General features: G+C 37.0%; 1 protein-coding gene across 2 annotated transcripts in view; it reads right to left on the reverse strand.

Moving 5' to 3' along the window:
- Positions 1–15,416, reverse strand: part of FNIP2 (folliculin interacting protein 2) — a 52,097-nt gene that overhangs the window by 17,798 nt on the left and 18,883 nt on the right. The window contains exons 2-9 of one of the 2 annotated variants that reach the window (XM_068402893.1): positions 10,628–10,751; positions 7,127–7,258; positions 5,925–6,025; positions 5,771–5,842; positions 4,984–5,084; positions 4,745–4,834; positions 3,535–3,606; positions 2,806–2,935 (exon numbers count right to left, since the gene is read on the reverse strand). In XM_068402893.1, the coding sequence (XP_068258994.1) occupies positions 2,806–2,935; positions 3,535–3,606; positions 4,745–4,834; positions 4,984–5,084; positions 5,771–5,842; positions 5,925–6,025; positions 7,127–7,258; positions 10,628–10,751 (822 nt within the window). The remainder of the gene's footprint in view (positions 1–2,805; positions 2,936–3,534; positions 3,607–4,744; positions 4,835–4,983; positions 5,085–5,770; positions 5,843–5,924; positions 6,026–7,126; positions 7,259–10,627; positions 10,752–15,416) is intronic. The other variant, XM_068402894.1, reaches the window with a different exon arrangement.

A 15,416-nucleotide genomic window follows, 5' to 3' on the forward strand; every position in this document is an offset into this window, starting at 1 on the left:
AAAATGTCACCACTTAATAATTACTGTGAAAACACAAACTTAACACCTACAAAAACATGTGTGCCTAGCTCAAAGTTGGATATACTTCAATTTAAAATGCTTTGTTTTCTGGTAAAAAACCCAAAATGGTGGCTATTTTACAACCAATATTATTTTCCCAAGTTCTGTTTATTCGCTTGATCGTTCTGCCACATTTCTTTCAACAGTTATGCCACTTTTCAATATTACACATGGGTTGATACTGGGATCAATACTGCTCACTATCTTCATTATCAGCCTAGCCTGTGGATCAAAACACACCGTCAGTGAATTTGCAGATGGGCAAACTGTCCGGAGGGCACTGTCCAGAGAGGCTGTGGAATCTATTCTTGGAGATTTTCAAGACTCAATTAGACAAGTTCCACAGCAACCTGACCTAAATTTCAAGCTAGTCCTTCGCCCAGGCAACTGATTTGGATGATATCCACAAGTCTCAGCCCAACATAAGTTTTTCTGTGATTATACAAAAGGTTGGCAATTCCCTCACCCTGTTCCCCCACAAATACTTGCATTGCAGTGTTAGATATTGATGTTGCTGGATTTACAGAACTATTATTTTTTCTTGCTTAAAGTTTCTTGATCAATTTCACTGAAAAAATGTCTTTAAAAAGTAATACATCAATGAGTAAAACAGTATGGTCAAAATGTCTTTTGGAAGGAACTTTAATTGAGTAACGGCTTTTATTCCACTGAGAAATTACAGGGGGAGAAGGGTAAGAACAGACAAGAAAGCCATTAGAACGCAAATGGAGACATTCAGAGCAGCAGCTCAAATGGAAATAGCTTGGGTTTGGAGTTTCTTTGTAAGTTAAGACTGCAATATCTGTGAATGGTAATTAAAAGCTTGAAGGCTTTTCATATCAGAATTATCTTGAAATGGAGCCTGTGGCATTTACAGACCACTATGAAGCAATTAACAAGAGGAAAGCCTGAATGCTAAGCACTCATTCAAAGTTCATTCTAAAAATAAGTAGTTTACAGTTTAATTGGTTTGACAAAGTTAAATATACAAAAGTTTCTCATCATAGAGGTATGAGTCCAGGAATACAGGAAAAAACACACACAATAAAAGACCAGCAAAAAAAACAGCTTGTGGGAAACCAGAGTTCACGACAAAAACATAACCTCATTTGAACTTCAGGAACTTGCATGCAGAGACAGAAATTCCTGAGGAAGTTGGGAAACGATGGTCAGTCAGCATCTAAGAAACATCACAAGCTTTTGTACTGCTTCCCAGGAACAGAAATTGAAGAATTTAGGTCTGTGAGAGAAGCCTTTTCAACAAAGCTGCTAATCTAGCTTGGCTGCCAATTGACTACCAAGTTCCAGATATACATTTCATTTTCTTTGAGCTATTGGCCTAAAACATCACAGAGACAATAAAATCTTGGCTGTACAAACCGAAGTGCAAACTCTGCTGTCACCGAAGTATTCATCCAGAAGCCTCCTGTTTCTCTAGCAAGTAATTAGAAAACAAGCATCTGAAGAAGCTTTTTGGCTTACAAAAAACCCCAATTCAACAGTAGTTCTAGATACTGGAAATAATAATGTCCTGTTTCCAATATCTTTCCCCAGCATACATTCTCCAGTGTGAAAGAAACACAACCTACTACCTACAGTGAAAGCAGCCCAAGAAGGCTACTTTCCTCTAAACAATGTTACCTTTCGAGGAAATTTCTATTTGTGAAACTTTGGCTACTTCTTAAACTGGGCTGAAATCATCTTGTTTACTCTAAATGTTTTAACTTTTTGTCATGCACTGCTCTCAGCCTTATTTCTTTAGGAAACTAGACTAAAAAGTAGTTCAATTTACTGAAAGCAAAATGTTTACTAGCTTATTCTCAACAGCAATCATGATTTAGAAAGCATGACTGTTACATTAGCATCACTGCACGATTCTTCATGTTAAAAATTATTTGGTAAGAATATCCAGGAAAAAGCTTCAAGTGTTGACACGAGAGAAAAGTCTTTTCAAAAAGGTTTTGGTTTTGATTTTTACTGACCACATATTTTAACTGGCAGATTTTAAGCTTCTCTTAGCTGAAAACAATGAAGATGAGAAAGGCCAAACAATAGGAATTTCTTGTACCTCTCCACTATTCCATGCTGTCTCTGGGTGCAGGTGGATGAGTATATATGAGCAGATAATCAAGAACCATTTGCTATTTTGCAACTGACAAGGCAAGAATTTGCTTATTAGCTATGAAAGGTCTGCTGCATTTCATGCTTTGTTATGCCACCGAGCTACAAAAGCTACTAAAATTCCAAAACAGAAGTCAGGCTTTTTGATCACAGCTTTTTTTTTTTTTTTTTCTTCCTGTTTTGGCAGAAGTCACATCAGGAACATCCTATACCAGTCAAGAGTCATCATGGGCTACTACTCCAAAAGTTCAGTAACTGCTTATTAGTCAGACTTCATCATAGTATAACGTACTTATGGCAGCGGTACTGTTACAGTCCCTCTCATCGCAACAGGATGCTCTGCTCCTTCAGAAACAGTTTAATTTGCTTTTCAGAAAGTGGCTTCAGACACAGCTTATATGTTCAATAAAAGTAACTATATTTCAAATCGGGCCTTGCAGCTCACATTTAGCCAAAACTTGATCTTTCTTCATATTGGCAATCTTCTGTAACGTGCACAGAAGTTAGACTGAATTGAGAGCATTTAATAAAGGATTTGTCCTTTTTAAAGAAAAGAGGCTTAAGCTCTATTTAGCTTAAATTACTGCCAAACAGCTGTTGTAAAAAGAAAGGCGTTGCACTCACCACCTTGGAATAATTCCATTCTCTAAACTGGTTGTCTGACTTCGGAGCCAGCGACGTTGGTAGCTGCTAGAAGATGATGATGATGAGCTTGGAGATGGAAAAGGAGTGACCAGAAGACTGCTCAGAGATGCTATCAAGAAAGCAAGAAACCCCACATATACTGAATTACAAGAAGTGCTGGTTTAATATTTTTCTTCACCCTCCAACTGGGAACAAATTCCCACAAATACTGATCTTGCTTGCTGATCTTTTTCACATAACACACTTGCAACAGGAGAGACAATTATTTTAAATAAATCTTGCTGCCTGAGGATATTTTTTCCTTATAAAGTCAGAGATCTTCCCTACTAGAACATACTAAAATTATTCTTATTTTCATTAAAAGCATTCTGTCCTAAGAGGTGTTGCCCTCCCATTACAACAGAGGGATCTCCTGGCCTCCTTTTCCTATCCAGTGCAAAAACATCTTTTCTTCCCTTGCTTTAGCAAAGGCTCCAGCCAGTTCTTTCTCCAAATTATAAATTGGTTAAGAACCCAGAAAATGATGGCTGTAAGCAAGGAATATCATTACAAATATTCTTGCATTAAGGCTTGGGGCAAAAGCAGAAGGAAAACCACTTAGCAGATCCAAAAAAATTTGGATTTACAGGTCACAAGGTGCCTATATATCACTGCACCAAAGAACTGTAACAATCACAAAAGCAGGCAAACGAGACAGACAGCAGATACCTGACCGAGCAATGCCGCTGTCTCTGTCCTCATTTTGTCCTCTGCTGGGCATATCAACAGGCGTGCTGTGTGCTAAAACAAACAGATCAGATCAACAGAAAATATTACATAACTCATTATACTATTTGTCAGCATTTAAAAAAATGTTTAAGTTTAAAGGTCATAGAACAGCAAAGTTACATTCTGTACTGTTACTCCAAATAAGCAGTATAGTGTGAGCAGAGGTGGAAGCAAACAGTATTCCCATACTGAGTATCATGTTACTAGAAGAAGCTGGTTATTAGCCCCAATCTAAAAACATCTAAGAAGCTGAAGAATGTGAATACAGTCTACATTACCAGAAATCAGATAGGCTTTGAAAATGAGGGCTGGTGGTACCCTCATCTGTCACTCAACATTTTTTTTGTCTGTGCAAGATCATCATTTTACACAGGTTAACATCATAATGAAATAGTCAAATATGAGGTCCATTAAGCTTCTGATTCACTCCCCCAGCAGAGATTTACTATCCACAAAGCCTCACAGTAAGAAACATTCAGCCTATGTTGTATTACATTGAAGTGTTAGTAGTGCAGAGTCACTCAAACTGTAGAGCATGCAAGATTTGCAAAGGCTGTGAAGAAACAGCATTGGTATTCCAGTTCACATTTTTGCAATTAACAAAATTAATTAGGCCTAAGATCTACCCACCTGCATGGGTCATCAGTATGCCTGTAAAAGGAGACTTTATGTAGTTTAAAGTTTTGAAAACTAAAATTGATATTATTAAAGAAAAAGCCTTAGAGCCTCCCAGACTTAGCTCAAGAATTAACTTTGAATGTCTGCCATCAAATTAAAAAAAAAGTAGCAATAGGTAAGAGAAGAAAAAGCTGTACACCAGCAAGACACCTGCACATTAGCAAGAAATGAGACATAAGCCAGGAAACATAAGTTCTCTAAGAAACATAAGGGCTCATTTATTATTAAAAAACACTGCATAAAAACACCTTTAAACACAGGAGTTGGAAAAGAAATATGAACAAAAAGCAATTAATTTAGCTATTTTTCTGGAAGAACAACTTCTAAGTATAAGCCAGACACATCTGTTGTCACTATTTTAGCCCCTTCTGTTTCTAGAGAGTAATTATGTATGTCCTGCAAGGATTCAGAAGGAGCTGGATTTGTGTGTGCATATGGATGGGTCACACTGTGGCTGGCATTCCACACAAACCTGCAAAGAAAGAAGCGCTGCGGATGAGCCGGAGGGGACCTCCTTCAGACACACCCTGCAGCAGTTTGCTGCTACACAGCTGTAACACACCTAGGAAACAACAGCAATGTAGAGAAAATGCAATGCAAAAAAGTGGAAAAAAAAAAAAAAAGAAAAAAGTGATGCACAGGAAAAAAAATCAACTAAACGAACAGATGGCCTCACATTGTCATAAAGACATAGAACCTGGAAATATTTACCTAAATTACTTCCACTGCAACAGGTTCCCAAACCATTCTGATTCGAGCTCAGCTTTCCCAGGTTGGGATCTTGGTTGATGTACTCAAAACTATCTTGTAAGCTAAAAAAGGGAAAAAAGCCAGTGTTCCTTAAGAATGTTATCAATAGGCATTAATATTAGCTTGAGAACCAGGCTCATTTTATGGAAAAAAGAAAGCTAAAGATTAACTTTACAATCAAACTCAAAGACCAGCAGGTTTTCTGAAACTGTAAGGAAATAGGCATTTATTTTCTATATGGGCTTCCCTCTTTGAATTATTGTAAGTTTCTGTATTTCACATTTGGGATTCAGTTTATTCACATTTGCCCATTTTTGGGACACAGAAAAAGGAAACAGATGATAAACAGTCTATCTTCATTCATTGTTGAAGGAAACAGAAGTGGGGTACAGGAAGACAAAGCTTTCTCAATATATACCCCTTCTTCATAGTTCTGGCAGCAGAAAGAGATAGAGGCTTTGACTGTCCAAAGCACTTAACACCTCTGAAGTTTATTGCATGCCCTGGATAAATTAAGAAGTAGAAACTCAGAGAAATTTTATTTTTTAAACTTGGGCAGCCTGGCTGGGATCTATCAAGAGAATCCTTCTCCACAGCTCCCATTTCTGATTTGCTACTAGACTTTTCCACTTCAGCTAAGTCAAATTTAGAAGCAGTGACAGAAGGACCACAAAAGGAGAAAGAAGACAAGACAACTGCATTGGATAGGGAAGAAAACGATAAAAATTTAAAAAAAAAATGTTCTTACTTGTTGTTGCTTCCACTGAAGCTTCCTACCCTGGCTGAGAAGACTTTACTTATCATCAGCTGTGGGGGAGAGCTGAAAGGATAAACAGTCATTTCAATGAGTCATCTATTCCAAGTGCCTGACAAGAGGCTGCATCACAGAAAAGGACACTCACCGTATATAGTGAATTTTCAACGTGGAGCCTTTGTAACTCATGGCCACTGAGCCAAACATCATTTCTCCCAGCATGTTGACATCAGAGGCTGGTCTAGTGTACTATACAGACGAGAAGATGGGAAGAGCAAAGTCAATAATAACTTGGCATAGTATTTCAATTTACTATAGTGCCATAGTGCTACATTTTGAATGCAGAAAAGTTCTGCTCTTCCATGCAGACTAAGATCCTGTGTGGTTCTAACACACTGAGTGCAAGTACAAGCAAGTACACCTGGAAGACGTAACTCAGTTTTGCTCACCAGACGGGCATTATTACCCTTGTTTCAGGCGGACCTCCAAAGGCAAGAAAGAAGAAAAAAAGATCTACTGCATTTCCAAAGAAATAGCTGTGTCCAGCAACATTCCCATAAAACACTGTGTTTGATAAAACCTGGAGGGGTTCACAGGACTTAGATTCTGTGGTCTGGATCCCCAAGCACTAAACCGTCTTCCTCATTCAAATGAGTTAATTCTCCTTTCCCACCCTTACAGAAAGCTTCCTGGAAACATCTTTGATTGGAGAATAATTTGTGAAAACTGTGTTTCTAAGTATAATCTGTCTGATTTCTTATTTTGTTTCAAAGACTGATCATCAATAGCAAATATGGAGAGAAGTTTGTTAATTCTGAAGGAAATCACTTACCTTCTAGTTAAATATCATTTTTTTCTACCTTAATCTACACATGCTTTATATTACATTTTTCTAGATGAAATGTTTATGCTTTTACTGAGAAACAGCCAGAATACCTAAAAACCAGTTCTCTTAAAAATTTCATGTTAGAGTAAGACAGACTAAAGGGACTCTTAATATACCATGCTCAATAGCATCTTCAGAACTGAACCAAAGCGTAGGTATACATCTTTCAAAACAAGAACAGAGAACGGTATAGTGCTTTTTATGACCTTCACAAATAATAATGCTATTAAATATCTTTAGTAACTCTTTCAAAGACAAGACCAAAAGAGACCAAAAGGTTAAGACGTACCCACATGTTCTTACTCTACAACGCTTTAAAGATAGGGTAGATATCTCAAGATTCAGATTAACTTGTAATACACTAGAATTATAACTAGTCAGTCAATGCATGTAAGTTAAGGCTTTTACACATAAACTTCTTCAGCAAATGGATAAACACAAGCAAGAAAAGTAATGAACATTACCTGATACTTCAGTATCTGTTCTTTGATATTTTGCACACAGTTTATTGAGGGACTATGAGAAGAAATATTGTTCCCATTGTTTGTTTGGCAGTTCTTGCCAGAAGTCTTTACAGAAGCATCCTCTGCCACTTTCTGTGTCAAAACAAAGCAATATGATGAAAACAATTAAAGCAAACATGAGACCTCCCATTCGTAAACATAGCACAGCAAGATCTTTCTTAAAATACAGGTAAGCAACAGAAATAAAAAATAAGAATATCTAGTTCAAAAAAACTATGTATCAGTTTTAAAACATTTTTAAAAGGCCAGCATCAGAGAAAGCACAGAACTACTCTCACATTTATGTTGTCAGACAAGTTTTCATAGTATCACAGATAGTCAGAGTAATTAGTCAAAGTTCCACTGGGGGATCATTCCCAATTGTTATGAATTGCTCTGTGTAACATTTGCCAAAGTTTATGTAAACAAAATCTCAGCTTATGGGTTGTTTACAAACCAATTTCTGTAACCATTTGCACAATTTATCACTCAAATTGCATATAACTTTTGCTTGCCAACTGATTAACAGTTTTCTTAACCAGAAGAACAGCCAGCAAAAACAAGGGGTGCATAATGCATCATTTGGTAGAATTATCAGGTTATAAAATGTGTTTGTTAAACCTATAAAGGAGTTGTGTTAAAAAAAAAAGGCAAGCAAATGAATGCTTAAATCCAGATGATTGTTTAATTCAAAGTTTACTTTCAAGTCACTATGTTTTAACAACACCTTAGAACTGATCAGAAAGGTGTAAAGGAAGTCTCGGAAAGACACTGATTACATCAAAGTTATTCGTGTATGTTTCACAAGACAAGCTGCTTTTAATTCATTGGGATTTGCCTAATACAGTTTCTTGTTTTAACAGCTGCTTTTTTTTTTTTTCAATTTGAATGTCCGTTAGATGTCAGTTAAAAGGGCCACATGATTTTAACCACACTTCTCACATGTACTTGAAATTACTAATATGAAGGAAGCAAAACTGTAACCTTGCAGCAATGAAAACTGCTTAGAAAGTCTTACAAAGCTTCTCTCACACTCAAACTTTTTATCTATTTAAGAAATTCAAAATCCCTTAATGAACATATATTTAACGTGTATTAACGTAAACATTCATTCATTTGGCGCACATTGGAATGACGTGATAAGTCTCATTTTGTACCAGCCTGGTTTACCTCATTGGGAACGTGCATTGGCAGAGATCAACTAAATTTTTTTTAATATGTCAACAAGGTACATGTAGATAAGTTCACAGAAAAAACAAGCAAGCAGGCAAAAAGAAAGAGTAATAACCTAGATGCTAGTAAAAAGCAGCCATAGCCAAATTTACATCACATATTTTGGGCCTAGCAAGACAAGAAAGGAATAATAACAGGAAATTAAATGGAAATAAAAGTAGAACCCAATATTTCACAGGACAGACTGATTATTTTTAAGATGAACACATTGAATACTACAGTGCAGTATCTGTAGTAAGTTTTAGAATACTCAAGTCATGATAAGATGATGAAATGGGCAAAAAGAAAGATGCAGAACAAAAAGAGGAAAAGTAAGCCAAGAAAAGTGGAGTAGATGATCTGTCGTTTTTTTAAAAGTTGAGTTTAAACTACAGTGATAGTACAGCTCCTTTATCGATTTAAAAATAAGCCTAATAGCATGTTAAAAAAAGTAAAATCCTGGACTTCTATATTTTATCCTATATTTGCACTCCTTTTGTGCAGTTTTTCCTGGCATAGTATTTATGTGCTATTGCTTATCTAATGCCAATGTGACCGTCATTAGGGGTTTAAAATGCACCAGTGTCAGTACTCATGTGTTTTACTAGGCATTTTTTGTCAATAGCTCGTTAAAGTGGTCTGATATATACCATCTGCAGAAAGAACTGGAGATTAGGTTAAGAACACTGAAAAGAAATGCAGTATATTAAACAAACATATGGTTAAATGGAATACAGACCTGCTAGTTCCCCCCGGTAAGTTTATTCCATACTCTAAAGACAAACAATGTATTTGAATACTCAACGTGAATAAGCTTTTCTTGACTTTAGTTTAAACAGGACTGAGCTTGAGAGCAATTTTGCCTGAACTTCAAATGAATCAAGTTTTAGGCTCGCTGTTTGATAACATAGCAAAAAAAAATGACCAAACATTCAAGATCACTTAACATATATGTGTTTGCATGACGTTCAAAGTGCTTTGGCTGTTTTAAATGGGTACCTAGATTAGTGTCTGGCTAGAAAAGAGATTATAACCTGTATCATGTGTTATGAGGGAGGTTATAATCTGTTTTATGTCAGTGTTGCATACAATTTCTGATAGGACATTCTGTAGTTAACTTTTAATTTAAAGTATTCAAGCAAGTGGAATAATTTGAGTGTTTAAATGAGGCCAGAAATATATTTCTTCCTCACATGCTATGTGTTTTAAACCAACTTTAAGATACAAAGTAATGACCTTGATTTTGGGGGCAAGAGGGGGAGGAGAGGGAGAGCAAGATTAACAGTCTGACCCATTTACCCTCTTAAGTAGATGATCAGTCATCATTTGATGATGCTCATCAGTCTTGCTGATTTGGCACAACAGCATATTTGCAGTGTGACTGAAATGGAGATTGCTGGGTTTTTTAAGTATCTCGTAAGTAACTTCTACAAGTCACAATCACCCGTATATAGCTAGTGATTCCATAATAAACCATGCTAGTCTGAGCAGGCTGAAGCTGCTGGTTGTAACAAAGGCTTCAAAACAAACAAAAATTTGAAATAATTCAACATAGAAGAGAAACATGGAGCTAGTAGGAAAAAAAAAAAACACACCAAAACGACCACAAAACAGAAAAGATTGTTTTACTTGTCTTGAAGTCACCTAAGTTTGCTGGAAGCATTACTCTGCAATTTGTGTGCCTGGAGAGCAGCACAAACAATTTGCATCTTGACAGCAGCTACTCTTGCTTCTATGTGTGTCACCAAAACTTATGTGGCGGTATATTGCCATGTGTCAGTCTTACACATTATGGAACGGTTAGCCGAAGTGGAGTTGTTTTAATCCACGTAAAGCCAACAACTTTACTAATCCAAACACCAACGGAAGACAAGCATATTTAGAAACACTCTAGACATCACTGGAACAATGGGACTGCACAACCAGGGCTAAAAACAAAAAGCAATCCCAGTCAACATTAAGGCAGCTAAGGAAATACTCAGTTTAAAGGGGTATAGATTGCTTTGCTTGAAAACAAATCAGGTCTAAGTTGTTAAGTTTCAATACCATATTTATACTATAAATATCAAATACCAGATGTGTGTTCATATGCTTTTTGAAATCTAACACACTCTTGTTGCAGCTATCACAGAATCAAGATCAAGTGAAAGATCATAAGATTAAGAAGTTGACACTGTCATATTAAAATTCCTGCTTTTGGGAAGGGACGCAAAAGAGCAGTAGGACAAAAGCAAAATTAGCATTTCATACCTGAACCACAGCTTCAATTTTGCGGACTGCTTTGGAATCAAATAAGACCTGTCTGCCTCTCCTCTCACAGTCTTGGTAAACTATCAGGCGGATTTCATTCAAGTCAAACTCTGAAGAGGACCAGCTGCAGATTATAAAGACAAGATGTTAAAACAGTGTGCTTACTTTGCAGGCTTAAGTGAAGAAACAGGTATTCAGCAAATACATCTTTTACTCAGCATTTACAAGAATCAGGCTGTGATCACAGAACTCTGACCAAAAAGGAACTCAAAAGAGCATCTAAAGCCAGGGTCACCAATACACAGGCAGGCACAGCCAGATCAATTTTCATCCAATGCTTCTTCAAAATTTTCCAGAAAGGGAACACAAAACTTTGCCTCAGCAATCTGCTCCAGGACTGAACTACTCTTAAATTTCCTCCCTTCTCCATACACAGTCTGCATAATCTTTATTGCAAGGTACGTGTACTGTTTTGTGCAATTCTCTCAGTGGCAATAATGAACAATGGATTACCATCCTCTTTACTACAGCCTTTCACAAGCTCAAGGCTTACACCCTCCCTCATCATTCTCTCCTCTAAACAAACACAAACCCTATTCCTTTTGACCTATTCCTGTCAATATAAGTTATGATTTTTCCAAAGTTTAATTCCTGTAACTGAAAGACAAGGTTTATGTTGTTCCATTATTTTTTTGCCTTTCTTTTCTGAGATGTTTCAGAGTTTACAGAGCAATCATAGATTACTGAGACTTGATCTCTGACTACAATGAAACTCATTTAGTAGATGAAACCAAGATACCACTGAGATTCAACTTGAAACAAAACAACTCTCTCAAGCCAGAATCATCCCATTCCTCTGAGATACACCATGGCACATGACTTGCCTCCTTGCGCTACCGCAGGTGGCTGAGGAGCACAACTGATCACGGCTGCAATGGAAAGAGACTTTACTTCTTAATTTCAAAGGGAGTCAGTCTGCAAGTCAGAGCATGAAGGTTTCCTCAGCCTCAAGTTCAGCTACAGAAAATGTTTGTCACGTTATGTAGCTGACAAGCTGGAATTAATGGAAAAAAACTAATACTGCATAAAGCAATGCCACACAGAGTCATATTGCCTCACCCCTGTCCTGGCTGAACTGCATGTAGCGGGTAAGAGTACAACTGTTATTAATAGTTGTTGGTTTAACAAATTGCATAACAGACTTCAGTCAAGGCCACACTGATCTCGCACCCAAAAGGATGTTTCATTTAGGAGTCTTCCCAAGCTATGCCCTCCAGGTAAGGAAGGTAGAGAATTGAGGGAAGACCACAAAAACTCTTTACAGCTGAAAGACAAGAATTTCTGAAGCTGCTTCTTTGATTCCATGCTCTGTTAACAGACATAAATCAATAGTGAGGTAAACACCATCAACTCCTGCTAGAGTCAGTAAGGTAACCATAGGCAACTGCTTTAAGAGCACACTCAGACTTGCAAATCTAAAATCATTATAAGTAAAGCCAGCTTAATCTCTTCTTTGTGCTTCATCTTGCATTTCAGAGACCAACTCCCCTATGTAGCTAAAAAGAAAAATAAGCCTAAATAGGCACCTTTTTCAAAACTGAAAGACCTCATCAATCTGGAAGGTTTTATTCTATTTTTAATACCTTGGGACAGAATAAGCCAGATACTTATCTCCACTGTAAGGTACTCTGATGCAAGCATACTCTATGTACATAATATACAAGGGTCCAGTACACATCAAAGCCAGATCATGGAATGATGCTAAAGGCTGTTCTGCCATCAACAGTGAGGAAACTACTTGATGTGTTTGTAACACGTTGCCTCCAAAATGCTAGGAGTGCCAGGCAGATTTCTTTTCAAGTCTTCCCTTTCAAAGGGAGTCACAGCATTAAGTTAACCTGCATGAGATCAGACCTGATAGCATTGTTGACAGTTGCCCAACAAAGATCCTACACACCTCACAGATACAGGGAGCTGCAACTACACCATCTGTTTTAGAAGTCTGTTACTGGTTTCTTAGCCCACTGCCTGTGCAATGCTATTACAAAATCCAGTTATACAGAATGCCAGAGAAGTCAGAGCTATCAATAGACTTCATTCTAATATGCCGCATGAATCTGATGCTCTTCTGTATGTACCAGATACTCTGATACCTCTTCAGTTATATAGCTACCTGTTACTTACATGCTTTCTGCAACAGACAATATCTGAAGTAGCTATGCTGCTTTCTCAAAAAGGCCACAGGCCTTCCCTCCTTTTAACAACAAAGAAAAGGTACATCTCTATGGCCTTAATTTAAACTGTATGCAAGAGTAAAGCCTTATTTATCTCCAGGACTGGCACAGCGGGATCTGTAGTTCAGACTGCAAGTCTAAACTGAGAAAGATTTATTTCAGGCACAGATTGAGCCAATCCAGCCCTGCATCTGCTCACTGATGATAAAAGCATGCTCAATACTTGTGTTGCATTAATGTAGGTTTCCTTATGAACAGGTGAACTCTCACGCTCTGCACTAAAGCAAACTTCATGTTGTTTGTGCAGTGCCAACTTCTAAGATGTGAACTGGGTTTTATTACAAATGTTGAAGTAGAAGCCAATTTAACAGCCTGCTGACGTGCCTTTTCCACACAGCATGCTCAAATTAAAGATTGCTGCAGTCTTTCAGAATTTTAAACAGATTCTAGTACCAGACAGCAACAAGCCAAGAAGTTACATAAAATCTATCATACAGAGCTTTATGTGACTAAGAGACCAAATCTAGGGAAGGAACTTCAGATAACACCTCTTACAGTACTAACCAAATATCAAACTTATGTTTTAATGAAGCCTTTGCTTTCAGACTTTGAATTACCCAGAATACAGATACAGTTCCTGCAACAGTCCTACCCATTACAGAAGAGATCCATCTTACTAAAACCTCATTTGATAAGATCAAGTATATCTATAGGGAAGTTACACAGGCATGTAAACTCATAGTCTCGTTACTTCCACATGGAATCTAGCACCAGGCCCAAGACTAGTCAGATGACTGGGATGTTTTTCCCCATCACAAAAGCTGATGAGCAGACTGCTTACAGTCTTTCCACCCTTTATTGTTTAAGCCAGCTTATATAACACACAGCTCCCAAAACAGGGACAGCACGAGTATACTTACTTATCTCTGTATCAACTTCTTGCTTATTTAGCAATGCTGAAAGGCATGCGCTGCTTTTTGTTTCTTCTTCACATATAGTTTTTGCAAAAAAGATTCTCTCGCACAAAATCTCAGTTCATGAAAAAAAAACACACCACTCTTCTGCATTGTATAGCTTAACATTCCTTTAAATGCTAGAAAGTAATAGCTTAAGGGTTTGACTAAGAAGAAAAAACCTTTCACTCTTCTGTCAGTTGTTTCTAAAAACACTAAAATACTGTTTTTTTCCTAAGGTAAAAAGGCTCCTATGCTCACAGGCAACCTGTATGCATACAGGTTCACCTTGCCCAATCATTTGCTAATTCACTAATCAATTTCAACCACCAAGTTTGACCAAGGGATATATATTTCTATACTCCAAAAATAAATAGCAAAGGAGATAACAGACTCTTTTCCCTCCCCCTCCAAGGCCACAATATGAACTAATGTTAACTTTAAGGCAACAACAAAAAAAATCCTCATGTTGCATTTGTTGGAGACAGGTAGAGGATGGGAAAAAAATAACATTCTGAAAGTGTTGTGTAAAAAGCTTGTACCAGAATTTGCATATGATTAGATTGAATTTTCTATTTGTCATTGACAATTCTGTAACAAAATTATTAATTCTTCCACTTTTAGACTAGAAAGCTAACCCACAACATGCTTACAAAAACTCCCTTATATTCCAGCTGCACCACATTATGACATTCTAACAGTCTACTCCATGTCCAATTATAACAAATATCAATGTTTATTCATATCAGAAGTGCCCTTTTAGCTCTTCACCAGCACTCCCAACACTCTCCTACTTCATGTCTCAAGACTCAGTTGTTTTCCATATACTTGTTTGGTAAAATCTAAACTAGCACACTGTTGATTGTTTCCTTTTTCTCTGTGTCTAAACCAGCTTACCCAACCATACATAAATACTGAAGGAAGCTATGTGAGAGTTATATAATACCAGTGGTTTTGCATATGTACCTACTGTTGAAAGCATTACTTCTGATAACAAAACTACATAATCCCCAGGGTAAGCTTCATATTTCTTAAGAATGTTTAGCAAGAATGAATGTGCTACAATCCCTACTTTTGGATAACAACTGTTGCTTCTTTCAGTCAGCTTAAAAAAGGCCTTCAAAAATAAGTTTTGCTAAACACTAAAACATCATTTGCCTCAGCCCTGTTTATATAAAAAATTTCTCATTCTGCCTATACAAAGAAGGTCTTACATGTGCAATTCCTATTTAAGAACTACTTAATAAATAGAATGATAAAAGAGCTGTGACAGAGGAATACATATTGCTAAGTGACTTATAAAACAAACATTAAAAATAAAATGAATAAAACGATAGTAGGGCCTTTTTTCAGCCACCTGAGTGTCAATGTACTGCAAAATGACAAAACGGGCTTCTGATAACATTACACCCTAGAAAGGTATGGAAGTGAAGAGACTAACAGCTAACTGAAATGTTTCACTTTGGCTTAAAAACAATGCATTATGCCACGTCCTGCATATTCTTAAAGATTAGCCGAAATAACTAAATTAATATGAGCTTGTGGAGATGTTCATATTTCAGGTTAAATGTGGCTATTTTGACCGAACATAATGTTTTCTTA

The sequence above is a fragment of the Nyctibius grandis genome, chromosome 6 (assembly GCF_013368605.1).
Source record: "Nyctibius grandis isolate bNycGra1 chromosome 6, bNycGra1.pri, whole genome shotgun sequence".
Classification (NCBI taxonomy): domain Eukaryota; kingdom Metazoa; phylum Chordata; class Aves; order Nyctibiiformes; family Nyctibiidae; genus Nyctibius; species Nyctibius grandis.